Below are 19,098 nucleotides of genomic sequence, written 5' to 3' on the forward strand. Positions count from 1 at the left end.
GTTTTTCACCCGGTGGCAATTATCTGATCATGATCGTGGGACGCTACACTCCCCTACACTCCCTCAGCCTCGGCAGGCCAGGGCCGAGCTCATGCCTCCTTCAATGCATGAGAGCCAATTGACCTTCATTTCACCTGACAGGGGAGAGTTTCCCTGGTAGGACGTAGCGTGTGGAAGGAACACGTTATTCCAACCAGTTCCTTTCCCCTCCATCAGGCGTCCCGGCTGGCATCATTTCTCTTCCTTGAAAGTTAGCATGCTGAAATAGAAGCCATTGTTCTTGCATTAATAGAAAAAATTAAATTAAGAAAGCGTGAGTAGACAGAAATCGTGCCATATATCATAATGAGCATTAGTGAGGAGTCGGACCAGATTAGCATTTTTTCGAAAACTTGAGTACTTTTATTTGTTTGTACTTTAAGAACATACTTACAGCATGTACTTTTATTCATGTAACATCTGTTAATACAGGACTTTTATTTTGTAGTATAGAGGATGTGACGTCACACCATTCAAAGTAATAGCGTGACAGACCATAACATGGCAGCCCACGTCCATTGAGTTCAGTGGAGAAGTGGCGACTCCAACTTTATTGGAGAAATCTAATCTGCAAAATAATGGTGTTCAATTGCAATTTAGGCCATAATTGACCGCAATTAGACTACATGTGTTCTCTGTGCACCTGGTTTGCTCTTAAAGAGCTACAAAATTTGGAGTCATTTTAGCGAGATGGAACATGTTTGAAAAAAGGGAACTTGTATCACCTCTACACCAATCGGTTCATCAATTTATACGTCAGTCATAAAAAAGGTGAAACATCATGGGATTATCATGCAAACCCATGAACACAGTTTGTGTGATTTATTTATTTATTTCTACATGCAGGATGCCAGAGGAAGCATCTTTCCTTCTGACAGGACTACTAGAACCAGAGACGACAGAGGAACAAGAACCAGAAGAAAGACCAGAGGAACAAGTGAAAGAGAAGAGACCACTGGTGACAGAGCCAAAAGTGACATTGGAGAGACTACTGTCGACAGAGTCACACGTGAGAAAAGAGAGCTTACAGGTGACAGAAAAACAAGAACCAGAAGAGAGACCAGAGGAACAAGAACCAGAAGAGAGACCAGAGGAACAAGAACCAGACAGACCAGAGGAACAAGAACCAGAAGACAGACCAGAGGAACAAGAACCAGACAGACCAGAGGAACAAGAACCAGAAGACAGACCAGAGGAACAAGAACCAGAAGACAGACCAGAGGACCAAGAACCAGAAGACAGACCAGAGGAACAAGAACCAGAAGACAGACCAGAGGAACAAGAACCAGAAGACAGACCAGAGGAACAAGAACCAGAAGACAGACCAGAGGAACAAGAACCAGAAGACAAATCAGAGGAACACAAACCAGAAGACAGACTACAGGTGACAGAGAAACAAGAGGAAACAAACCTAACAAGGTAATCCTGTTAAACTATTATGCAGCCATATTCTCTATGTGCACTGCTTTACATTCACAAACACACTTTTCCCCACTTTTTTGTGTTTGACACGGGGGAACAACTTTTTCATGTTGCAGGTGCCCCCCCCCCCCAGGAGCAAATAATAATAGAAATATTAAAGGAGCTACACCATGAATTTAAAAAAAATATTTGATATTTAATATCATATGGTGTATGTCCCTCAAACCTTTTTCAAAAGGTTTGAGCCTAAATCATCACTCAGATATACTCATCCCAAGTCAATTGTCTCTGGCTTATACAGCACTTTCAGCTGCAATACCAAAACGTCCTCTTGGGCAGGGGGGGGCTACTGAGCAATTCTGTTAATACAAAATTCTGTTAATAAAAAAATATATTAAAAAAAAAAAAAAAGAAATGGAAAAATTCTGCATAAAAAGAAGCATCTAAGAAAAATACAAAATCGAAAAAAAAACACTTTGAACATTTTTGAACAATTCCACCAAGTGTTTGAGGTGCCTGTTTCACCCACTTCCGGGGGGCGGAGCCAAAATCCGAGCCCGAAGTATTTGTTCGTAGACCCCCACTTAGGGGGGGTAGAAAAAGTTTCAGAGCGATTCGGGCACTTTTCATTTAACATTGGGTTTGCCATCAAAAATGTTTATGACCTCATAAACATTGCCATTCTGAGATCGCCTGTTCAGACACGCCTATTCTGGAAATCCATGAAATGAGAAGGAATGACTGAATTAAAAAAAAAAACATTTTTTGGGGTACAAGAGACACTGGGGACCCCAAAAAATACAAAAAACCAAGAAAAAAGTGATTTTCATGGTGTAGACTCTTTAAGGTTAAAGGGATACTTCACTTTCGGGCCGGGGACACATTTAAAAAAAATATTAAAAATAAATGAAAAAAGTTATGGAAAATTCATGGCCCCCTCACACATTAGTAGGACACTGCGTGTCGTGAGGGGGCCATGAATTTTCCATAACTTTTTTCATTTATTTTTAATATTTTTTTTAAATGTGTCCCCGGCCCGAAAGTGAAGTATCCCTTTAACATAATATTCATTTGAAGGACAATATCAATGATGAGAAGTGGGAACGTGTGTTTACGTTGAGGGCATTTGGGAAATCAATGTAAATACCAAGATATTTAATTAAGCAACTTTAAATTGCAACAGCTTGATCGTTCAAGGCAGCATAGTAAGCTGTATGCTGCGGTCACTTTTCTATAGGCTAATAGCTCTCATAAAAATCAAACGATAATGGATTGGTAAAGCAGGTAGACGCAGGCTACTATGCGTTGATCTGTTGCGTACCCCGGTAAAGCTTGATAACTGTGGCGTAGCTACAATGTCGAAAATATCTGATCTTCAAGCTCACAACGCGCTGCATCCTCTATAGTGGCCTATAAATTGGCCTTAAAAGAAGAGAACAATTGTCGGATTGATTGATTGATTGAATACTTTATTAGTCAGAAATGTAAACAGCACGTGATATTACATTAAGGCTGAAAGGTTAACACAAAAAAGTCCTGGGGACCATTTTTGTCCTATGTATTCAATTCATCAACATATAAGCAGAGCAGCAACGTGGTCTATTGTGTTTATTAGAGTGTTTGTTTTTATAAAGTTACTAAGTATAAGTATAAAGCCATACATTTAAGTATATGCAGAGCCTGTGGAAAGTAGACTCAAGGACGGAGTCACGCATAGTAAGGCCTGCTGGCCGGGTGAGGCTTGCCTCTAGCCGGTGTCCCGGTTTAGCACAGCCACAGTACCGGGAACACTCCATCTAGAGCCTGGGCAAAAACAGGCCCGAGGATAACCGCTGGACACGAAACCGGTTGGCCTGGCGAGGCTCGTTATTAGCCGAGGTCCAGGACACCCTTATTGCCACAGATATGAGAGCCTGTACTCTGTAGTGTAGAATTACATTCTTAACTAGACCATACCCGTCGGGGGATATGAGCACCCAACCGCTTATTTCACGGATGTGGCAACACCAGCGCTTGTTTCATGCACATGATTTGGCAACCCGGGAGCCAGCGAACACAACAACGCTAATAAACAGCTGACATTTGGGGAAAGCGAAAAATGCACTGTTCCTTGACTTCCTTTACAAGACCTTTCAAAACAGAATGGCTTATTTTGTATGCATTTGTTACTATACTACAATAGTACTTTTTTATTCTTATACGGCACTGTTTTTGTTTTAAATTCTGCCCAAAAGTTGAGTCAGGTATTTATAGTGTAGCTCCGTCATTAACACATAACAATATCATACTTTCTGATTGATGATGTTAGTAATTTTAATACATTACACAGTTTAGAAATCAAGACATTTCTACTTGTTTTGATGTCTGGGAAATTAACTGTGAATGAACTCTGTGTGTGTGTGTGTGTGTGTGTGTGTGTGTGTGTGTGTGTGTGTGTGTGTGTGTGTGTGTGTTTCTAGACTCTCCTCTGATGATGTCGATCATTCCAGCATGGACATTGTGAGTATAACCAGCTTCTCTACAGAATAATTACACAGACTGAACATCAGGAAAGTCACTGATTGTTTCCTGTCTGCTTTTGTCTTTCAGACCCGTTTTGAACCAAGCGTGCACACAGAACAGTCAACCAATGAATACAGGTCAGTCATCCTAAACATCTTCATTGAGCAACATGTGGCAACGTGACACCTAATGAAGTCAATAGATGTTAGGACCACAATGGAAACAAGTCCCCAAGACTTTTTTGTGTTATCCCCAAACCCACTATTTGGGGATTTAGCATTGGGCAAGGGGTGTGCGTCCACGTTAGAGATGCGCGGATGGGTTATTTTGTCACCCAAATCCGCGTTAACAAGTTCATTATCCATCCGCCATCCACCCGCGGTACTTATATCATCCTATTTATAGATCCGCACCAACCGCACCAAATAATTGTTATTTTCCTGACGTTAGTTTTCTTATAAACAGTGTTACTCACCACTGTCGCGATGCAGTGACTGTATACAATCCACAACCATGGTAACAACAAGCGCACGTCTTCATTAAGTTACTTTCGCTTTCAACCACTTTGTTGCCATGTCGGCTTTTTATAAGCTTTTTATAAGCGACTTTTAATATAATAAACTTTATTTATATAGCACCTTTCATGACATAAATGCAGCTCAAAGTGCTTTACAGAAAAAGAAAGAAAAAGTGAAAACAAAACACAAGGCAAAAACAATGCTCTGTGTTGCGACTTTTGGGCTTGTTTGGCACTTGTTTTGGGCTTGTTTTCATAGACCTGGCGACTTATTTCTCTCGCAACCTGGCAACACTGGCTGCCAGCAAAGCAACATGTCGTGAGCGGCTATTTTGTGCCTGGTGTAAAATGACGTAATATTAAAATACTACAAACGCACACACGGTGAAATTTTGTGCTTTTTAAAAGCTATTATAGGCCTATAGATTGATATCATTAATTTAATTCCCACATTATTTCACCCGCGGTTTATCCAATATGAATTAATAATTATATTTGATTGACCCAAATCCACCCAAACTGCGGTTAACTGCGGCAACCGCGGCTAAAACCGCGATCCGCGCATCTCTAGTCCACGTGCAAAAGTTGCTATCTTGGGACACCAGCCTTATCCTTAAAACACCCGTGCTACCCGTTACATTATGCATTATGTGGTTTGGGCGTTAATAATAAAACCAATCACAATGCCAGATGCTATTGCCTTTAAGAGAAGACTGCGCAAGCCATATCCCCAAAGCAATCTTACGCTCTCTCCCTCTCTCCCTCTCTGCCCATGGAAGAGAGACATTGCCTTGGAATAAAAGGTAGAAATTTGAAATTGCTTGTGAAATTACAGCAATCTGCTTGTGTTCTGAATTAATTAAACAAAATGTGAGCAGTGCTGGATATGTGGGGTACAACTCGCCAGTGGAGAAAGGGTAGAAAACAGCAAATGAAACTCATTTTTTGTTTGTGTTTTTCATTTTTTTTCCATATTAACACAGTTCGAATGTTGAAGAAGGTTTGTATTGCAAAAGATAGTCGTTTTAGAATCATTAAATGGTTACATTTATATGGCAAAGTAGGCTGCTTTTTTGCGCATCTGTGTGTTGGCCGATATTTGCATCGTGGTTTCGATTGGTCATAGCTAGGCATTGTTCTCCGGTTTCACTCTGAGCACTGCCTATCTTCCCACGATCAGCCAGTGTTGCCAGGTATTTTAAGTTAGCCCCCAAGATTTTTATTTGAAAATAGCAGATCTACAAGCTCACAATGCGTCTCTCGCGATGCGACAAGTTGTGAGCTTGTAGATCTGCTATTTTCAAATAGCCGATGTATACATTAGGTTTAAAGTGCTCATGTGGCCCATTGTCACTTCTTTTGGGCTCGTTTTCCTAGACCCGGTTGCTTATTTCTCTCACAGAACTGGCAACTGAAACCGTGGTGTTGCTAAACTTGCTGCTCACAGCGAAAGTCGCTCTGATCTGCTCAGCAGAAAGGATTATTCATTCATTTTCAATGTTACAAAAACACCCCAAACCAAACAAATTATGTTGCTCACATATCATCACAAACACAGCAGCTATAGGTGAGGTACAACAGACCGCTCGACGTTTGTTTGTATGAAAGAATTTCACTGAAGATTGGACAAAAACAACGGTGGAGTGACCAGGCTAGTCGACGAGCTTAGCATTGTTAGCTCGACGTCAAGCGTCATGGTTGAACTTACACCTGGTGTTTGCATTTCTCCATTTACAACTCGTACATCTACATAAACGTTCAGATTTCAAATATAAAGTGCTTATCTCATGGCCACGGGTGTTAAAATTATATCCGTATCGTTCAATAAAAAGCATTTTGATCCGATTGGTGGCCATTGTCTCCATTTTTTTTCAACTACGCGGCCGTAGCGGTTGGGGGGTGTATTGCACTCTGATACATTATAACTCTATGAGAAAATGGCCGCCGATCGGATTAAAATGCTTTTTATTGAACAATACGGAAGATACGGGTACTTAGACCCACCCGAAGTGAACTGTAACATCCGTGGCCATGATGTAAGCACTTTAGATTTTAAATCCGAACGTTTATGTAGATGTACGGTTTGTAAATGGAGAGTGCAAACACCAGGTTAGAGTTAAGCCAGGACTCCGTGCGTGTCTTTATTATTAATAGGTAAACCTCGACTATAGTTGACTACCAGTGGGTCAAATTTAGTGGTGGAAGAAGCACTTGGTGGTAGCAATACCACAATATAAAAAGTAAAAGGCCTGTGCTCAAAATGTTACTTGAGTTCAATCAAAGTAAAAGTACAGTATTGGCATCAAAATATACTAAAGTACCTATACTAAAATGTTTGGAAAATAGCTGATCTACAAGCTCACAACACGTTGCAATGCGCATTGTGAGCTTGTAGATCGGCTATTTTCAAATAGCTTATGTATAAAATACCTAAAAAAATGTACTTAAGTACAGTACTTGAGTAAATGTACTTATTTACTTTCCACAGTAAAAAAATCCGAAAATTATGTTTTGTAGCTGTGGGCAACATTTTAATTGTGTTGCATCAAATTTCTATAGAGTGGACAGCTAACTGAAAGGTTTCAATGGGGGAGTGATTAGAGGAGTGGCTAGGTTGAATAAATTACCCATTGTTCATACCCATTACCTGGAGCTGAGAGGTGCTAGAAAGTGGAAATTCTTTAGAAGGGATTATCTCAGTTTGGACTATTATAGAGAACAAGATTCAAATGGTCACATCTTCTTCAAATGTGTTCCAATTTCAATGAATGATACATCATATGAAAGCTTATATTCTGTACTTCAACAATCTGAAATAAAATGAAAAATGCGGCCTAAAGCACTGTACCCGCTCACAAATGTTCTGGTGTGGTTATAGCAAACGCAGATCAAACAGCATTGTATTAGTCTTTGATGAGCTTAACTGGAAACTGCTGATTTATTGACACAAGGAATTAACAGTCACACTTTTGTGGATTACAGTAAAATTGTAATGACAATCACATTCACAATCACTTAATTCCGAAGTGAACTCTGCTGCCGCACTGGGGCGCCGATAACGTTGGACACCATACACCCGACGTTTGCTTCATACACTCTAGCCTTTGATTGCCCTTCAATACAACCATATTTGATAGACATAAGTATCACCTACATGTTACTGATTGTAGAGAATGTTATATTATTGTAATCCATTCATTATTTCTTCTGCAATGGATGGATAAAACTGAAGTGTGTAATTTGGAGAGCATGGGATTTTGTGCCGCAAAATTGTGTTCTTTGAATAGACTATCATCTTATATAAACACAATTGACACAAGGAATTGACACTCCCTTTTGCTGATAATAGGAACATTAGAATCATAGAGATTCTTTGAGAATTAGGAGAGAGGGCGACCTCAAATGGTGTGCCGTTGTGCGCCCGGCCGACTCCCGACATGTCCATTGCAGGCGCGCTCTACCAAACTAATTTGACATAGCGGGTGGTTTTAGAATCCACTATGCACTTTCCCAAACGTGTGTGGGCAAGATAGCAATTTTAGCGAAAGCGCAACAATCGCCCACGGGCACACCTCTAGGCGCAAATAACGGAGTCGGCATAATGAATAGCGGGTATATTGTTGGATGCAAGATACCGTTTAGGGGCAGTGCCAGCTCCCTTGTGCGTAATTCACGGGTAGCGGGTAATACCAACGGGTAAGGGCACCGGTGAAAATAGAGCCCTAAATGTCTTACTGTACCTCTGTGCTGTTTACATTTCTGACTAATGAAGTACTCAATCAATCAGTCAATCAATGATATCAATAAAAATCACACCCAGTGTGAGTAAGCGGTGCCTACTCTGGTTGATGAGTGTGTGCTGTCATTCAGGCGGTACAAATCTATTTGATGTGTGGGCGCTGGCATTCAAGACGGTACTACTCTATTTGATGTGTGGGTTCTGGTATTGAGTCGGTACTAAAAGAGTATTTGTACAATTTTTTATCAACTTTTAAGTATAATTACTCATTTTAACTATGTTTAAGTATTTTTGCTAATTTTAACAACCTTTAAGTATTTTTACTCATTTGAGTACTACTAAGTATTTTTACTCATTTTGAGTACTTTTACTCAAGTTATTTACTTTAAAGTATTTTTAGTCACTTTATTTACTTTAAAGTAGTTTTTTCTAATTTTTACAACTTTTAAGTATTTTTACTCTTTTTATCAACTTTTAAGTATTTTTACTTATTTTTTCAACTTTTAAGTATTTTTATTTATTTTTTCAACTTTTAAGTATTTTTTACTAATTTTGAGTACTTTTAAGTATTTTTACTCAATATAAGTACTCTTAAGTATTTTTACTGAAAGTATTTACTTTTAAATATTTGTACTCTATTTACTTTTTGTGTGTGTGTGTGTGTGTGTGTGTGTGTGTGTGTGTGTGTGTGTGTGTGTGTGCGTGTGCGTGTGCGCGCACACCTTTAAGTGGCGCATGTGTTGCACTGTGTCCTGTTTGTGTTTAATCAGCCGCAGCTGCTTAGGCCGTGCTCGGACATACAAACACACACGGTCAAACGTAGAGCGGCTGGCACCGCTAAAAATGTTTGTTTTGTGTCACAGATTCATGTTCCCCGGCATGGGGCTGTTCCAGTGCAGTGTGACACGGTTGGTGTTTGGAACGACAGGGGAAGGAGAAGTCCTCTACAGGGTTGTTCAGTGGCATGAAAGATGGCTCTGGTCAACAGGAAGGACTCCTGCAGGGCCTCTGTTTGACATCCAGTGTCCTCAGCAGTCTGTCTGTCAGCTACACCTGCCTCACTGTGACATCACACCTGGTGACCCCGTCAATGTGTCATTGAGTAAGACATGTAAATACACATGTGAATGTGTAAAATGAATGACTGTCATATTTGATATTTGAGTAGTGTCATGGATTTGTCTTACTGTTGGACTAAGTTTGTTTAGGCATTTTGATAGAAACACACACGTGTGTGTGTGTGTGTGTGTGTGTGTGTGTGTGTGTGTGTGTGTGTGTGTGTGTGTGTGTATAATACAATATGTTATGTTTAAAAAACGTTTCACAGGTGATCTGTCCGTGGCTCACATCACAGATGATGGGGTGGAACTCTTAGAACCACTGAAAGTGACCGAGACTCATGTGGTTGTAAATGTGACCCACCTGTCTGGCTTTGGGATTCTGGAGAGGATTTCGAGCCTCTTTAAAGCGCAACCAAAACGTGCTCAGGTTCTGCTGTTCCTTCGACCACCGGGACCTAAGAGACGGATTCTAAATGCATTTCTGCTGCCGGACAATGTGGCTCCCGAAGAGGTAAAATGTTGTTTGTTGAGTAGCTTGTATCTCTATGGCATTGGATACATTTAGACTTAATGCATTAAACATGATATGGATTTTGAAATGACAACAAGAGGCTAGTCTGTTAGGTGTAGCCACTTTTGACAACCAATACAAGTTTATAGCCTGAAAAATCATTATGATTGAACCCTGTCAAAATGTGTCATTGTAGGTGAAAGTAAAACATGTTGAGGATGAACACATCAAGACCACCTCCGACTGCCATCTCACCGAGTGCCAGAACTACAGTCTACAATGTTCTAATACTTCATATACAGTATTCCCCAAGGTATCATACATTAATACTACAACCTCACAAGTCAGGAAAAGGCCACAGACTTGAGGCCCTGTCCAGCTGATTTCACCTTTTCTCCTTTACTTCTTTTCTGTCAAAATGGTTTATAGAAACTAGTGTCTTGTTGTGAATTCTGAAATAATGAAAAGCTGGATTTATTTATACTATTATTACTATTACTACTAATACTATATAATTGTAATAATGATAATAGTAATTACAGTTGTATTTGTTTTCAGGACGTGAAATATCATCAGAACTATGGACCAAATTACCATGCAACTTTTGAGGTGAAGTTCAAGCTCGATGCAGAAGTCATCCCATTGAAATTATTGGGACCTGACACATTAGTCTGGGAGCAAGAGATTGACCTGGAAGGTAAAGGCAGGGTTGTATCTGAATTATGAGATATAGTGGAATAGCTCTTTCATATTTAAACATATTGTCTTCCCCAGTATAACTATCCTGGCATTTGGTTAGACGGCAACGTTACTTTGTGTAGCCTTAACCTCAATTAAGACTTGCAGCCTTTGAGTTCATAAGCCTAGTGCAGCCATTGAGTTTGTAAGTAGCCTATGCTGTTTTATCCTACTGGCTCACCTGCCAGTGAGGAGCCATCACAGGGAGGATGTTGTACCCTACTGTCTCACCTGCTAGTGAGGAGCCCCCACTGGGAAGATGTAGTGCCTCCATCCTACTGCTCTTCTTCAACATTCCCCACTGACAGGCTCCACCCCCACTCTGTAGGAGTATGTACAGCGACTAAGGTCACCCTCCCCTGTCTTTGTCACATTCTGCCTCTTACGAGGTACTTGGCAAATAAAAAAGGAGGCTCGAGCCAATACTATTCAGTGGAAAAGTGATGTTACACTGCCATAGGCAGGCCACCAGGCCTGGCGGAGATCTGCGCTCCGCGGAGCGCCCCTTTCTTATTTATAACTGTGACTGTGACTTGAACAACTTTGCTAGGCCATATTTGATAACATTTGTGCATGTATTATTTAATTTCAACACTTTTTGTTGTTCTTGCAGCACAACCTAAAGAAATGGCTGCATCTGTCTCACGTGAGTTTTTTTGAGCATTGCTTAGTATTGAATCTACATACATTTTAGGGGCTTAGTAGGGCTTAAAGGGGTTGGAAGTGTTTCATCACTTCCAATTTCACTTGTTTATACTTTACTGAAATATAGGCTGACAATATATTTGCATGTGTTTTCACTTCTCTGTGTGTGTGTGTGTGTGTGTGTGTGCGTGTGCGTGTGCGTGTGCGTGTGCGTGTGCGTGCGTGCGTGCGTGCGTGCGTGCGTGCGTGCGTGTGTGTGTGTGTGTGTGTGTGTGTGATGACGACGTTAGTATTGGGGTAGACCAAGTGTGGCCTTAAAGATCTGGGGGTCCGTTTCAAGAGCTAATGCCCCCCCCCCCCCCCCCTGGAGGTCCTGTAACTACTGAAATTATGGGGCAGCAGCACAGACATGGGAGGTCCTGTAACTATACTGACATTATGGGGCAGCAGCACAGACATGAGGTCCTGTAACTATACTGACATTATGGGCAGCAGCACAGACACGGGAGGTCCTGTAACTAAACTGACATTATGGGGCAGCAGCACAGACACGGGAGGTCCTGTAACTATACTGACATTATGGGGCAGCAGCACAGACATGTGAGGTCCTGTAACTATACTGACATTATGGGGCAGCAGCACAGACATGGGAGGTCCTGTAACTATACTGACATTATGGGCAGCAGCACAGACACGGGAGGTCCTATAACTATACTGACATTATGGGCAGCAGCACAGACACGGGAGGTCCTGTCTGGGTCTCACAACACATTTGCTGGCGTTTATCTTTACTGTTTTATTTAATTTTGTTCATTATTTTAAAATTCAGTCTTTTGTGTGTGGCAGACAGTAATGGTTCAAAATGTGACGTAACAGGGCGAATGGGTGATTCCATATTTAATGGGATGGATGGCAACTAGGGCTGGGACTTTAACTGATTAATTTTTGATTAATTAATTACAGAAAATTAACGCGATTCAAAAGATTAACACATTTTAATCGCACTTAGTTTTTGGACTTTTCTCACTAGACGAGTTTCAGGAGTACTGATCATACCGGTGCACCAACCAACAGACAACAAACCCCAGTGCACGCAATGGGAGAAAAAGCCGATCACACTGCTTTGCTTGGCCCAGTGGATGGGAAATTTAGATTAAAAAAACTTTGATGGAAGCGTGGATAAAAACACGGTTGTGTGCAGATTGTGCAACAAATAATTTGCATATCACCTCAATGCTAAACATGTTACAGCTAGCGTGGAAAGCCAGAGATAGCGTTAACGTAGTCGCGTATAAAGATAACGTTAACGTTAGTCCGATTACAAGGACCCACACCCAACCCACACTCGGTCACTTTATGTTGAACTGTTAGTCTGTTTATTATTTTGGCCATGGATATTGAGGGAGAGTTGGACTGAAGGGGTCCATTTTATTTGTATTTTTCAAATCAATATGGACTAACTAAATTGTTGGTAGTGTTATGGCCTTTGAAGCAACAGAGAGTTTTGTTTTTGTCAGTCTGGTTTGTTCATACAGGATATTGGACAATAAAATGCTTCTCGTGTCAAATATTGATATGCGATTAAACATGCAATTAATTTTGATGTATTCATTACAAAGCCTCTTATTAATTCGATTATTTGTTTTAATCAAGTCCAAGCCCTAGTGGCAACCCTAGCTTGTTTTAATGTGCAAAAATCATTGAACAATTTTTAATTTTGTAGACACTCAACATATGTTTTAGTTCCCATTGTTCTGAGAGCACCACACATTCATATAATTACACTTTTTTTGTGGCCGATAAACTGGCTGTAGACAACAGTTAATTACATTTTTGAACACAAATGGAATCACTTTACTATCAGGATAATTACTGTCAGGTAATACCAGGTTTCTTATACAAGTTTGTTGTCTTTTCTCAAACAATGTAACAGTAAACCAGCATGCATCTGCAGACCCTCCAGTGTCAAGTTCAACTTCCACAAGCAGAGCAGTCGCCCAAGCTGAAGGTGAGCTGACACTATGTCTGGGCTGTTCACACTATCTGTATGTACCTAGAGTCTGTACATACACATACTGTATATATATGTACCTAGAGCAGGGGTCGGCAACCTTTTTGACGTGAAGTGCCATGTTTTCATGTTCTTGATAGTCAGTGTCAACATTGAGTTTAATTATGACACTGCATCATTTAATATGTCCGTCTGATTTTGATTGTCCATAGGCTATACATAACAACTTTTATTTATTTTTCTTTAGAAATATTTTCTTTCACATCAGGATAATATAATGATCATTAGACTCAATAACCCCTAGTGCAATAACCCCTGCTGTATCTCCCAGACTCCCTCGCCAGTCTGAGTTAAGAGTTTGAATGAATGTAGAATTATGTGCAGAATGTAATTTGTGTACAGAGATGAGGGGACTTAATCTAACTGACTAAACGTTTTTTTTAATATTTAATTTAAAAATAAAAAACCTCTCAAACACACTTATGCCAGTGTGCCAGTGACCTTCCCTGTGCCAATGTTGGCACCTGTGCCTAAGGTTGCCCACCCCTGACCTAAAGGCTATACATACACACTATACTGTATGTACCTAGAGTCTGTAAATACACACTATACTGTATATATCCTATATCAAAATTGCCTAGAGGGTCAAGCGACGGTGGGTGGATGTCGCAAACGTAACCTGCAGACCTGCCAGGCGCACTGTTGCTCCAATCCACACCAAACTTGGCACCAACACTGGTCAGGGGTCTGCCATCAGAATAGCCACAACAGGGGCCATTGGCGAACCATTGCCCTGCCCCCTCTGTGTTTCTATTGGCTGGGGTTTAAACAGCCATAACTCCAGTTCCCAGCATGCTAAACGGCCTAAACTTGGTAGGTGCTCTTAGACGGCCAATAGGGACAAGTTTTAATGTTTTTAAGCCCATATCCCCCTCTGCTTCCCCCCGCCCCCTCTGTGTTCCTATTGGCTGGGCTTTAAACAGTAATAACTGCGATTTCCGGCATGTTAAAGGCCCCAACCTTAGTAGGTGCTCTCATGTCGTTCTGCATGAGCTGCCGTTCATGCAGAACGACATGGAGCTGGTTGCTTGTTTCTCTCACAGAATCTGGCAACACCGAGGACTAGCTTCACGTCGTTCTGCATGAACGGCAGCTCATAAGGGACATTCAGTGCATGTTTGAGTGTCAGTACATAATGAGGATTAGTGGAAAAAAATACAAACTTTGGAAACACCTAAAATGACTGGAACTCTCCTTTAACTCTTTGACTACCAGAAATAAAACATTGTTCGAGTGTTTTCACTAACCTTTGAAAAATCACACAATATTCATCTACTGTACGATCGATCCCCCGATTGCTTTAAAAGACGTATCCGAATCTCATAGAATCAGGGGGAGAAAAGCATGCCGCCGCGATCATCCATTCCATAGTTGTGGGCAGTTGAATGTAGGTTGTGTTTTCCAAATCGAATAACAAGGAAGTGAATGGGCTGTTTTTTTGCGATCACGTGATTTGCTGCTGCTTTGCTTCTCTGGGAGTCAATTGGTGACTCCCAGGTTAGCGAACAGTGCCATCTAGTGGAAAACCACTGAAAACAACTCATCAAGGTGTGATTTTTTTGGAGTCAAGCTTATTGCTTCATGGGCTATTACTGGAACTACGTTTTGGAACAGTACACTTGTCATTCTCGTCGTTGACAGGCTGCGCCAAATATAACAAGAAATCTCGCCATTGGCAGTCAAAGAGTTAAGACGCGCAAAATAGCCCATAGGCTCTTATTGCCTATATCAAACGCCTAAAACTGAGATAGGCCCTTACACACATACTGTATACACTAATATATCATTAGCCTAACTGAGGTATGTAAAGGCTTTCCATTATAAAACATAGAATGTTAAAGGTCCACTCCACGCAAATCATGTTTTTAATGAGATCAGGAAGTAAATAGAACAACAGAGCCACGTTAGAGAGTCAGCTAGTCGACGTGTAGCGTGTGTGCCTGTTGGTAATGGTGTGTTCTAGGTGTTTTCGGAGGGATACGATCATCATTCCTTGCACGACATGCATGTGGTCGTGGAGATACGCTAGCGTGTTTTCAATGGATGAAATGGTTAGAAGAGGGCTACGCTTGGCTACGAAAATGTTCTGCAGGTCACACTACATATTGAGTAACACGGTAGAACACACCACTGTGTGTGTGTGTGTGTGTGTGTGTGTGTGTGTGTGTGTGTGTGTGTGTGTGTGTGTGTGTGTGTGTGTGTGTGTGTGTGTGTGTGTGTGTGTGTGTGTGTGTGTGTGTGTGTGTGCGCGCGGTTCCCTCGACAGATTTTATAGCCCTTCCAGATTTATGATACCTTGAATGGTGTCTCGAAGGCAAATACTGCCGATCTACAAGCTCACAACGCGACGCATCCGTGACACTCTGTGAGCTTGTAGATCAGCTCAATGAACTGCACAGACTTTTCCTTCTAGGCCAATGCGAAAGCATATATGACCAGGGGTGCACATAACTTTTTTGGTCTAGTTCTCAGAAGAGCACCTGGACATGTTACTTGGTGCGCGCCAACACTCACACAATCACGTGCAGCATGCGTCCCCTCCCCCTGCGCCTAATGGCTGTACATGGGGCCAACACATGCTGTTGTTATTTTTCTAAAAGTTTGCACAGAACTCATTTACCTTTATTCTATCACTGCCTACATCTTAACATTATGGCAAAACGAGGTTACAATATTTACATTGGAATTCATTTATAACTTTGAAATTGTAATTATAATAAACATAGACCACATTCAAAAGTATAGCTATAGGCCTATTCAAAACGTTGAGGCCTGATAAGGCATAATTAGTCAAATATTGCATTTTGCCAGTGATACATGTGTGACTGAGATGTGTTTACTATTTTTGTTTTATTTTGTTGTTGTTGTTTTTTTTGTGGGGGGGGGGCTTCTGCATGTTGATTCCAGAGACGTGGCATATTAGCATATTCATGAGGGTTTGTTCATTATGGCATAATTAATAGATCCTGGAATTAGGCCACAGGCAGAGCCAAGTTCAAGGTGCTATAAAACTCCTTTATGGAGTTTTTTTTTGGGTGAGAAACATACTTGACAGGGGCATTATTGATCAAACATTTATATATATAATATTTCTGACCACATTTGGATGTGTGAACTGGCACTTTAATAAACTTGTAGGAACCAAAAATTAATAGGCTCCTATATTGCCTACCGTGTATCAAATTCCCAAAACAGGCCTTTACACAGCACACTTGTCCTAATGTTTCAGTAACTGAGGTATGCAAAGGCTTTCCATTTTAAAACATAGAATGTTTAAACATGTTTCCCTCACATAGTTTCACCAACAACTCAATGTTCATTCCTCTTAGCTTCAGAGAAACACTTTGTCGACCAACACCGGTGTTTCCTGATTGACAATGTGACCACGATGGATCCCATCCTGGATCTACTCCTTGAGGAGGATATCATCACCAAAGAGGGCTACAGTAATGTGAGGTCTAAGTCCACCAAACAGGAGAAGATGAGGGAACTCTATCCACTCCTGAACTCCAGCAAAGCCAAAGACAGTTTCTACAAAGGTCTTGAGAAACATGAGAAGCTTCTCCTTGATGATCTGAAGTAATTTGCATTTAAATAATTTTTTTTATAAGGTACAAGAGAATGTACCATTTCAGGCCATGATGCTTTCAGTGTTGATATGAATCATTATCATGTATCCTCTTGATTTTCAACAGCCCCACACTTTAATTCCAATGTTAATCTACAGATTGATGTAAGCCTACTTTTTCTTTGAGAAAATGGAGGCCACAGTTAGCCTAACGAATGTCAGTCTTTATAGAAGGTTATTGATACAATGTTATGAACGTTACATGCACTACAGCAGGTGATTTATGTATGTATCATTGATTTAAAAAGATAACACTCGTGTTTTTGTTCCATCTCCTTGTAACGTTACTGTTGCAGCCTGGAGAGTTTAGCTCAGATGATGAATAGGACGGCATTTGGCTTTGCTGAATGCTTTTATCTCTCTCAATGGATCCTCATCATCACCAATATTCTCAATGTCAATATTATTTCTACACATAATGTGGTAATTAACAGTAGCGTTGTTCTTTTCCTCTAGGAAGTAAGTGATGATGTGATGGAGCAGGAGCTTTGCTGTCCGAGCTGTGGTCTGCCTGTTCCTCCAGTCTCCTCCTGTACTTCCCTACTTGTCCACCAGATGTCGCCTCATCTTGTCCTTTTGCTTATCATCCCTGTATTAAATGCACATGTGTTGACTACCCATTGGCTTCACCTTTAGTTAGTGGATTTAGCCTGTGTCTCAGGGCGGATTCAGACTGGGTCCCATTGATTCGAACCGTTCCAGAATACGAAAGCCCTCTCCCTGCTGGCCAGCATTCACATTGGCCATGATTCTTCCGTACCCGAGTACACTTCATTCAATTGTAATGGTACTTATGTGCCTCAGGGGGGGCGCTGTGGACTATGGGGCTTTGGGACTGTGGTGTGTGTGTTCTACCGTGTTACGCTATATATGTAGTATACCGTCCCCGAAAACAATCGTATACCATCAACTAACCATCTGATACGCAGGAGGAGGTGCTGGGGGCAGCAAGAATATGGACTTCAATAGCCTTTTCATGTGATAATGTGGTGTCCAAGGTGAAGGCTTATGTTGAGGCTATTGAGGAATGGCCGCTGGCCATGGTAGTTTAGAGGTAGTTCACACATTAACTTAGCAATAGTGGCACACTTAATCGCTGCAACGTCTTGTAAGCTGCCGATTCCCCGTCTAATGCGTCTGCTCCACGGCCGCTGTCTTCACCGATAGAGACACCACTGTCCCCGACCGAATCCCTGCCTCTGCTCTCATCTGCTGACACTACACACACAATAAGGAAAACCAGCCTGTCGATATTGTAAATGTACCCAGCCTTACTGCATGCTCTCACTTATGTGTGTGGATGCATGTATTATAGTAGTAGTATTCTCGCTCTCTCTCGCTCTCTCTCGCTCTCTCTCGCTCTCTCTCTCTCTACAAATATATATCCATAGTCTGAATCGCCCATCAGTCTTTGTCCAGTGCTTGTTCATGGACTGTTACTGTTCCCCAATATACATTCTGAGTATTGTCTCGCAGTTGCTATTATAATAACACATGGACGAACCAACAAACTGTACCAATAATTACTTACGTACCAGATTAATGCCATTTCAGAGGTTTATGGCTAGGCTCTACCACTATGACACAGCTGGTTTCTGAGTGGTATTATTTTTGGAAGCATAGACCATATCCATATCTGCTGATTCTCTGTGGAACAGATCAGAATCCTGCTAAACCAGTTGATCCCAGTCTATCCACTATGGTTAGTTAAGTATGTGTTTGTGTTTGTAGTTATATCTTATCTCTCTGATACTGTCTGTACGTTTCATTTGAACTGTATCCTGTTTCATCCTGTTCTGTTTTCAGAAAACATGTCGAGATGGGAAAGAAAAGCAGAGAAGTAAACATTCCTCATACATTCTATGTAGGCCTACTACATTCGATTTTTTATATTGATATTTTGCTCAATAGACTATGGAACAGCTCTTTATTTGACCTGTTGAATATTTGATCAAATATGACAGTACCCATATTGTGCCCTACATGTAACATGTATGTTTGATTTGTGATATGTTGTACAATAGACTGAGGAACGCTGTATATTTGACCTGTTGTATATATGATCATCCATGACTAAAAAAAGGCTTGCACACTGAAAAATGAACATTGAGGCTCTTTGGATGCATTAATAGTCTTTTCCTTACAAAGGTGCAAAAAGTGACATGGTGAAATAGTACATTTATTTTGATTTTGAATGTAATTATAACAGTACCATTCTTGTGCCT

At 40.9% G+C, this 19,098-nt stretch overlaps 1 protein-coding gene across 1 annotated transcript; it reads left to right on the top strand.

Moving 5' to 3' along the window:
• Positions 1-1,195: 1,195 nt before the first annotated feature.
• LOC308101255 (NACHT, LRR and PYD domains-containing protein 1b allele 2-like) lies at positions 1,196-17,391 on the top strand. The gene is made up of 11 exons (XM_080450661.1): positions 1,196-1,458; positions 3,921-3,960; positions 4,051-4,100; positions 9,083-9,321; positions 9,547-9,791; positions 9,988-10,104; positions 10,350-10,488; positions 11,143-11,175; positions 13,108-13,182; positions 16,575-16,824; positions 17,330-17,391. The coding sequence occupies exons 2-11, from the start codon at positions 3,952-3,954 to the stop codon at positions 17,334-17,336; spliced, it is 1,164 nt and encodes a 387-aa protein (XP_080306787.1). The 5' UTR covers positions 1,196-1,458; positions 3,921-3,951; the 3' UTR covers positions 17,337-17,391.
• The last annotated feature ends 1,707 nt before the right edge of the window (positions 17,392-19,098 follow it).

This window comes from Gymnoscopelus braueri, assembly GCF_963280865.1.
Source record: "Gymnoscopelus braueri genome assembly, chromosome: 15".
Classification (NCBI taxonomy): domain Eukaryota; kingdom Metazoa; phylum Chordata; class Actinopteri; order Myctophiformes; family Myctophidae; genus Gymnoscopelus; species Gymnoscopelus braueri.